Below are 9,369 nucleotides of genomic sequence, written 5' to 3'. Positions count from 1 at the left end.
CGGTGGGGTGACCCAGTGACTTGAAGCTCTCCTTTCTTCCCCAGCCTCCCACTTAGAATTTCTCTCCATGCTTCTGTCCTTTCCTCTGTAGTCTTCCTCTTGGGTCTGCTGGGATCTTTCCCTCCCTCACCACAGCTCCAAAGTCTCACCTCAGGGGCAAGCAAGGCCGGTTTTGTCTCTTCATCTTTGGGATCTGTGAGACCCCGAGGAAACCAGAGGATACTGAGCCAGTTTGAGAGAGAGGCTGGGGGAAGCCAGGGGTGAGTGCTGTGTTCTGCGGGGGCTCAGGGAGATGAAGGCCTATGAAACAGGCTGCTGGCAGTGGGTTGAAGCAGGCTGGCCACAGAGGGCATGGGGCACCTGGGAAATATACGGACAGGATGCCCTGTTCCTGTAACATGGGGACCCTCTCCTAAAGCAGCCTCCATCGCACCACCTGAAAGTGTTTCCTTCCATTCACTCTTCCGCTCCAGAGACTTTGACTATCCTGCTGCCTTTGAGGGGAGCCTTGAGCCAAGGAGGCCATATCTCCAGGTATGTTATGGGCCAACAAGTTTCTGCAGATTGTCTTCAGATCTCTTTTTGAGACAGAGTCTTGCTCTGTCACCCAGGCTGGAGTGCAGTGGTGCAATTTTGGCTCACTGCAACCTCTGCCTCCCAAGTTCAAGCGATTCTCCTGCCTCAGCCTCCTGAGTAGCTAGGATTACAGGTGCCCGCCACCATGCCCGGCTAACTTTTTTGTATTTTTAGTGGAGGCGGGAGTTTCACCATGTGGTCAGGCTGATCTTGAACTCCTGACCTCAAGTGATCTGCCTGCCTTGGTCTCTCAAAGTGCTGGGATTATAGGTGTGAGCCACCGCACCCAGCCTTGTCTTCAGATCTAATCACCACAGTGGCTGAAAGATTTGAGTACATGTTGAAAGCATAACTATCTCTAATTTGAGGGATTGTCTAGTTAAGCAATTTTTCATTAAACTACCAACAAATATTTATTGCATGCCTACCATATGTATATCAGGATTCATTATAGCCCTGCAGATGTATGAGAGAGCAAAAGAGACACAGATCTCTGCCTGCCTTCATAGAATGGCAGGAGATAGACAATAAGCAAAATAGGCAGGGACATGTTACAGTAGGTTAGAAAATCAACAGTGCTATGGAGGAAAAGAACACAGGAAGAGTAAAAGAGAAATGGGCTCAGAGTAAGGATACGTTTAAATTGTACTTAGGGTGGTTAGGGAAGGTCTCATTGAAAACATGACATTTGAGCTAAGACTTGAAGGAGGGGAGGGAGTCAACCATGCAGTTTTTCTAGGGAAGAGCATTCTTGCACAACAAACAGCAAGTACAAATGCCCTGAGGCAGCCTTGGGCCAGGCCTGCGTTGGGGACGTCAGGCCCCAGCGAGGCTGGAACAGTATGAGAAGGGGAGCAGTCAGGTGAGAGGTCAGACAAGCCAGAGAGAGGCTAGATCATGTGGACTTGGGCTTTTCCTCTGGGTCTGATGGGAGCCTCTGGAGGATTTTGACAGAGGAAGGACAAGTCTGTTTTTAGTTGTTTTTTTGTTTTTTGAGATGGAGTTTCACTCTTGTTGCCCAGGCTGGAGTACAGTGGCTCGATCTCGGCTCACTGCAACCTCCGCCTCCCGGGTTCAAGCAATTATCTGCCTCAGCCTCTCCAGTAGCTGGGACTACAGGTCCCAGGCAGGCTGAAGCTGAGGCAGGAGAATCGTCTGAACCCGAGAGGTGGAGGTTGCAGTGAGCCGAGATCGAGCCACTGTACTCCAGCCTGGGCAACAGAACAAGATCCTGTCCCCCACCTCCTCCCCCCGCAAAAAAAGATCCGACTCAAAGATTTTTGAAAAGAGGTTAACGGCTTGGGTGTGGTAGTCACACCTATAATCCTAGCACTTTGGGAAGCTGAGGAGGAGGATTGCTTGAGCCCAGGAGTTCGAGACCAACCTGGGCAACATGGTAAAACGCTGTCTGTAGAAAAAAATGCAAAAACTAGCCAGTTGTGGTGGTGGGAGGCAGAGGTGGGAGGATCAATTGTGCCTGAAAGATCGAGGCTGCAGTGAGATGTGATTGCACTACTGCACTCCAGTCTGGATGACACAGTGAGACCCTGTTTCAACAAGAAAAAAGAGAAGCCCAATTCCTTAAGGAGCAGGGGAGGCTGTGGTATTAAAGCCCAGAGGGGGTCTCTATGTGCAAAGAGAGTTGTCCCACACAAACAGCAGCTACTATCAACCTGTGGCTTGGCAGGAAGAGAGCTGGGAAAATGGAAACTCCAACCTCGCTCTCCTCCCACCCTTTCATCTCCGGCTGAGGCCTCTTACTGGATGAATCCCATTGGAAACTCAACGGCAAGGGAGCCGGGGCTGTACTGCACAGTCATCTTTCCTGGGTGTGGAGCAGGGAGGGAGGAGAGTAGAATGTCCTCCACGGTGTTAAAGGCAAGCCAAGGAGTTTGGATTTGAGGTGACAGTGAATGAGAAAGATGTGAACAGAGAAGCACTATGTTAAGTTGTACTTGGGGATTTTATTTTATTTTATTTTATTTTATTTTTGAGACGGAGTGTCGCTCTGTCGCCCAGGCTGGAGTGCAGTGGCGGGATCTCAGCTCACTACAAGCTCCGCCTCCCGGGTTCACGCCATTCTCCTGCCTCAGCCTCCGGAGTAGCTGGGACTACAGGCGCCCGCCACCTCGCCCGGCTAGTTTTTGTATTTTTTAGTAGAGACGGGGTTTCACCGTGTTCATCAGGATGGTCTCGATCTCCTGACCTCGTGATCCGCCCGTCTCGGCCTCCCAAAGTGCTGGGATTACAGGCTTGAGCCACCGCACCCGGCCGGGGATTTTAAAAGTAGTGACAGGATTATCTCCAAAGAAGATATAGAAGTGGCAAAGAAAATAAAAATAAATAAATAAATAAAAAACATAAAAGTAATGACAGGATTAATTAAGTGGGGAGTCAGGGAGAATTTTGAGGAGGACACTCTTTGATGATTAAGGGCCCGAACTAAGTGACAATGGAGAGAAAAAGAATCATTCTTATGTAACAGGGTCATGCTGAGAGCTGGGCATTGTTCAGGGAGCTTCACAGGCATGGTCTCTGGAAATGCTCACGAACACATCTAGCTGTCTCAGGATCCTTAAATAATGTATGGAAATGGTTCAGGACAGAGTCCAGCATACAAACATAATAAATGTTATTAGTTGTCATGCTCATTTTAAAGATTATTAAAGAAAACAAACAAAAATATCTGAGCCAAGAGGTTGCCCAACTCCGACATCCAAACACAGACACGTTCCGATCCCAGCTCCCATGTTCCCAAGGTCTTGTCCAACCACACTGTGTTTCCTTTATTGCTGTGAGAAACGTTTCAAAGTAAGAACAGGCAAGACTTGGAGACAGACATGGGCCAGCGCCTGCAAGCTGGGAACAAATAGGACAGAAGCCAATGGCAAGGGAGAGGCCAAAGTTGGAGAGGGAAGAGATAAATGTGGAAACAATTTGCTGAGGAAGGCAGGGACAAGTAGCATTAAGGGGACAGCTGGTTGGGTTAGATTTAAAGGGAAGAAAAGGTCCTGCGGGAAAGATGACACCACTAGTAGGTGAAGGAAGGGCCTCAGGAATTAAATGCAATATAATATCTACTAGTGACTAAGGGCTTATCAAAAGATCAGATACCTTCTTCATTTTTACTTTGAAAGTCCTCAAAAAATTGATCAAAGTCTGGGTGTGGTGGCTCATGCCTGTAATCCCAGCACTTTGGGAGACCAAGACAGGAGGGTCATTTGAGGCCAGGCAAGGCAGTGAGACCCTCTCTTTAAAAAATAAATAAATAGGCCAGGCGCCGTGGCTCGAGCCTGTAATCCCAGCACTTTGGGAGGCTGAGACGGGCGGATCAGGAGGTCAGGAGATCAAGACTATCCTGGCTAACACGGTGAAACCCCGTCTACTAAAAATACAAAAAAAACCTAGCCGGGCGAGGTGGCGGGCGCCTGTAATCCCAGCTAGTTGGGAGGCTGAGGCAGGAGAATGGCGTAAACCCGGGAGGCAGAGCTTGCAGTGAGCTGAGATGCCACTGCCCTCCAGCCCCGGCGACAGAGCGAGACTCCGCCTCAAAAAAAAAAAAAAAAAATCTATTGAAGTGTTAACTCTCCTCTTCCTAGGGAATTTACCTAACAGAAGTCCAGGAAGATCAAGGCGGGAGAATCACTTGAGGCCAGGAGTTTGAGACCAGCCTGGGCAACACAGCAAGACCCTCATCTCTACAAAAAATTAAAAAAAAAATTAGACCATCCTGGCTAACATGGTGAAACCCTGTCTCTACTAAAAAATACAAAAAAAAAAAGTAGCCGGGCGACGTGGCGGGCGCCTGTAGTCCCAGCTACTCGGGAGGCTGAGGCAGGAGAATGGCGTAAACCCAGGAGGCGGAGCTTGCAGTGAGCTGAGCAGCCTGGGCTGCAAAGTGAGACTCCGTCTCAAAAAAAAAAAAAAAAAAAAAAAATTAGCCAGGCATGGCTGTTACAGGCACATCGGTAGTTTCGCGCACTCAGCAGGAGGATTGCTTGAGCTCAGGAATTTGAGGCTGCAGTGAGCTATGACAGCACCACTGCACTCTCGCCTGTGTGACAGAATGACATCCTATCTCTAAAGAGGAAAAAACTGAAAAAAAGCCCAGGAGCCAGGGAAGACTTTCAACACATATTTTGTTGAATGAATGAAGTGATCCAGGCTTTTGTGTGCATTTAATTTCACCTCTAGGTGCTGATCCAGTTTGTGGTATAGTGTTCTGGAGGTCCAACATCATCTACTTCCTGCCCCTCAGAGGTATGCTTATGTTGTGTGTGCATCAACATCAGGATAGCCTCCTGAATGAACCTAAATTCAGTGAACGTAAATTTGCATTAAAACTAATATTAGGCTTTGGATTATGTATCTGAGTTGTTTTGCATGATTTCCACTGCCCGCAGATTTCCTTATATCATTTTTCAGAGTCTTTTGAAATGGACCCTAATCTACTAATTCATTCCACTGTGACCACTCTCTTATGTGAATTGTTGGAATCAGACTTGTTTGGTCACCGTTTTCTAGATATGCATTCACATTTAACGCTGTTGGGCTTCCTAAGTGGTGACTTGGAAGGCCTTACTGAATTTTATTTTCCTCTCATTCACAGACAGATTTAAAAAAAAAAAAAAAGCTTTCCATGCTTAAGCAAATTCTTAAACTTTATTAGCCTTAGTTCCTCATTCTTTTTTGAGACAGGGTCTTGCTCTGTTGCCAGGCTGGAGTGCAGTGCTACCACCATAGCTCGTGACAGCCTCGAACTCCTGGGCCCAAGTGATCTCCTGCCTCAGTCTCCCCAATAGCTCGAACTACAGGCACCCAACACCATGCATGGGGTAATTTTTTCATGTTTTGTGGAGAGAGGGTCTCACTACGTTCAAGACCAGCCTTGAACTCCTGGGCTCAAGCGATCCTCCTGCCTTGGTCTTCCAAAGTGCCGATAGCACAGATGAGAGCCACTACAACCCGCCTAGTTTCCTCATTCTTAAAATGGGAATAACACAATCTAAGAGTTGCCTGTGGTAAATGAGATTACACATATACTTATGTGGGTTTCCAAATGTCAGCTCTCTGATGCACTAGCTGTGCAATCTTGTGTAAGTCTCCTACTTTTCAGGTCCCGTTTTCCTCTTTCGTGAAACGTGGCCAAGGGAGAAAGGACTTTGCAGTGTTTGTGTTTCAGTCTAAGGTAATACTGTCTACTTGGGATTGCAGTCCAGCCACCACTTACCAGCTATATGCTCTTGGGCCATACTCAAATCCCTCCGCGCCTCAGCTTTCTCCTTGTGCAGTGAGCCTATCAACGACATCTGAGAGCTGTTTATCCAGTCAGGAGTTGCTTGTCACCGGCTACGACATTGGTTCCCTTGAAAATGCAACCCTATAGCTTAATGTCACCTGCTGTTAAGATTTTCCAACATTTACTTACCATATAGCTTTCTTGTGGTGAAACTCAAGTTATTTCCATTTACCCAAAAGCAAACCTCAATGTGTATGTAAGGAATGGCTTGGACTGAACTGTGTGAGGAATACACCGATTCTTGCCTTGTTTGGAGACCACTTCTGGCGGGTACCCACTAAGGAGTTGCTCCTGGACAGCGTATTTCCTTTTCCTCCTCCTGGTAGGCACATGTGAGTTATATCTGAGTCTTTTGACATCTGGGAGTTGAATGGGGAAGATATTCTCCCTCATTAGAAATCTTTTCTCCTATTCAAAATCTAGAAAGAATATTTGTTATGAACGTGACGGTAAGTCGTAAAAGGACTCCCAGGGCGCTTGCAAAGGAAAACTCATGTCATCATGTTTTGTTTTTTTTTGTTGAGACAGGGTCTTGCTCTGCTGCCTAGGCTGGAGAACAGTGCTATGGTCATGGGTCACTGCAGCCTCGATCTCCCAGGCTCTAGCCATTCTCTTGCCTCAGCCTCCTAAGTAGCTGGGGCTACGGGTACACACCTACCATGCCTGGCTATTTTTTATTTTTTTATTTTCTGTAGAGATGGGGGTCTCACTATGTTGCTCAGGCTGGTCTCGAACTCCTGGGCTTAAGCAATTCTCTGGCCTTGGCCTCCCAAAGCGCTGGGATTACAGGTGTGAGCCACTGTGTCTGGGCTCGTGTCATCATTTCTGATCTCCTGTAATGGTTACCATGCTGCCAACCACCAGAACTATAATTTCAGACAATGACCAAAGCTTGGAATATAAATTCTTCTTAATATCTTTTGGGGGTTTTTATCATACGCCCTTGTTACAAACAAAATGCACAACTCCTTGGTCAATCATTGAAAGTTTAAATTCTCCCCTGATGTGTTTGTCATTTGGTAACATTGGTAATCTTGCAGCATCAGATCACACTGTACCATAGTCATCTATGCACTGTAACTTCGAATAATCAAGTTGTTGCAGTTACTCAAGTTAACAGTCTAGCTACCAGCTTGTATGCCCTACCTTATTTGTTGGCACAACCTTGGCAAGCCCCAAACGAGATTTTTGTGATTCTTTTTTATTTCATCCCAACTTCATCTTGCAGACTTAATGTCCTACATATTTCTGAACTTGTCTCTTCACTATCCTTATAACCAATACCCTCATATATCTTTTCTATTTCAGGGGTCTGTTAAGTGCCTCTTGGTCTTAACTTTCTCAAATCCATCCTAAAATAGAAAATGATTCCTTCCTGGCTTAGAATCCTTCAACTGCTACCAATTTCAGCTTCTGACATCATGGTCCCATCCTCTCCAAAGTCACCCCAAGTAATCACACTAACCTTCGGATTCCTTAAACTAGAAATTACATTCATGTCTTGGCCTTCTATTGTTTCTATGTCTGAAATCCTTTTACACACATCGTAGCCTGGATAACCCGAACTTCCCTAATATTCCCCCACGCAGAGGCAAGTTGATCCTTCTATCTCTGCCCTAAATCGTGTCATTATTTGCTTACATCTGTTTCCCCTAAGAGACGCTGAAGTCTTTGATGGCAAAGCTGTGTGTGGCTCATTACCCCACCTTTTTTTGTTTTGTAAATCACCATCACTTGTTAGTGCTTGCTGAATTAACAAATGTAAGGAGTTAACTTACTGATGCACTAGCTCAAACATGTTTAGATTGTTACCTCACTGATATCTTTTTTTTTTGAGACAGAGTCTCGCTCTGTTGCCCAGGCTGGAGTGCAGTGGCACGATCTGGGCTCACTGCAGCCTCCGCCTCCGGGGTTCAAGCAATTCTTCTGCATCAGCCTCTCAAGCAGCTTGGACTACAGGTGCACACCGCCGCACCTGGCTAACTTTTTGTATTTTTAGTAGAGACGGGGTTTCACCATGTTGGCCAGGATGGTCTTGATTTCCTGACCTCATGATCTGCCCGCCTTGGCCTCCCAAAGTGCTGGGATTACAGGCGTGAGCCACCACGCCTGGACAGCCTCACAGATATCTGTATCTATTTGTAAATACACATAAAAGCTTTTGGCCAGGCGCGTTGGCTCACGCCTGTAATCCCCAGCACTTTGGCAGGCCAAGGCGGGTGGATAACCTGAGGCCAGGAGTTCAAGACCAGGTTGGCCAACACGGTGAAACCCCCGTCTCTACTAAAAACATAAACATTAGCCGGAGGTGGTGGCACGTGCCTGCAATTCCAGCTACTTGGGAAGCTGAGGCATGAGAATCGCTAGAACCCGGGAACCCGGGAGGCAGAGGTTGCAGTGAGGTGAGATCGTGCCACTGCACTCCAGCCTGGGTGACAGAGCAAGACCCTGTCTCAAGAAAATAAAAAAATATAAGCTTTTGCTATTTGGTGTAAATAAAAGCCAACTTGTACACGGTGCTTACTATATGCCAGGAACACATTAATTCATTAAATCCTCACAACTTTGTGAGGCAGGCACAAATATTGTCTGTTTACTAGTGAGGAATTCTCTACGGTTTACTGGTAAGGAAAACTGAGACCCACAGGTTGTGACTTGCTCGAGGTCAAGCTGGTGGAGCCAAGACAAGGTGCAGGCAGTGAGTCCTGCCCTAGAGTCTGACCTGAACCACATCTAACCTCTATGTGGTGTGTGGGTTATTGCCATGAGTAAGAATCAGAACGTTAAGGCGCACTCCAGGAAGGCAGGGACACCATTTAGGGTTACCGCTGTACTTTAGGGGTCAGAGCAGGGCAGGCTGGATGCACTGAGGAAACTCATCCAGTTAGGTCAGAAGCCTGGCAAGACAAGGGAATTCTCTGGTCCTCGTCCACCTCTCCAACCTCACATCCTACTAGTCTTCCAAGAGGATTCTAACTACACATGGCTCCCGAGTTTCCGGCTTCTCAGGGAGGGTCTGCGGCCCGTCTGCACCGCCTTCTCCCCGCAATCCCGTTTTCCTGTCCGTGCTTGGACAGATCCGGCCGAGCCGTCAGCCACAGCTGCGCGCTGCTTCCCCGACTCGCACCCCCTCGGCGAAGCGCTGCATTTTATGTAATTTTCTACCGGGCTGATGGCTTCTGGGGGCTGCGGCTGGGTCTCGGCGGCCTTCAGCGCCGTAGGCGCTCTGGCAACGCCGGTATCCGACGCCCCCGCCCCAGGAGCGCGGGTCCGGGCGGCGTTCCCCTCTGCGAGAGGCGCGGCGAGCCAACCCTCACTTTCAAAGCTTTCGCGTCCTCGAAGCGAGGGATCTATCGTGGGGGGCAAAACGCGCTGGCACCAGACGACCGGTTCGTGAAATCACCCTTCCGAGCGACCCGGAGCGGGCGACCCTGCCGAACCCGCGGCTCCGGGCCCTTGCGGTCCCGCGTAGAAGACCCAGGTCCCGCGGAGGG

General features: G+C 48.1%; 1 protein-coding gene across 1 annotated transcript; it reads left to right on the top strand.

Annotated features, from left to right (window-relative positions):
• Positions 1-351: 351 nt before the first annotated feature.
• LOC105520463 (putative uncharacterized protein encoded by BRWD1-AS2) lies at positions 352-9,366 on the top strand (the record flags this gene model as incomplete). Its single annotated transcript, XM_011954217.1, is given in 2 exon segments — positions 352-534; positions 8,833-9,366. Coding segments are annotated over 2 exon segments (717 nt in total), but the record flags the coding sequence as incomplete, so codon positions are not given.
• Between the last annotated feature and the right edge of the window lie 3 nt (positions 9,367-9,369).

This window comes from Colobus angolensis, unplaced genomic scaffold, assembly GCF_000951035.1.
Source record: "Colobus angolensis palliatus isolate OR3802 unplaced genomic scaffold, Cang.pa_1.0 Scaffold38, whole genome shotgun sequence".
NCBI classification, from domain to species: domain Eukaryota; kingdom Metazoa; phylum Chordata; class Mammalia; order Primates; family Cercopithecidae; genus Colobus; species Colobus angolensis.
The sequence above is the reverse complement of the archived record's forward strand: the minus strand, read 5'-3'. Positions and strand labels throughout refer to the sequence as shown.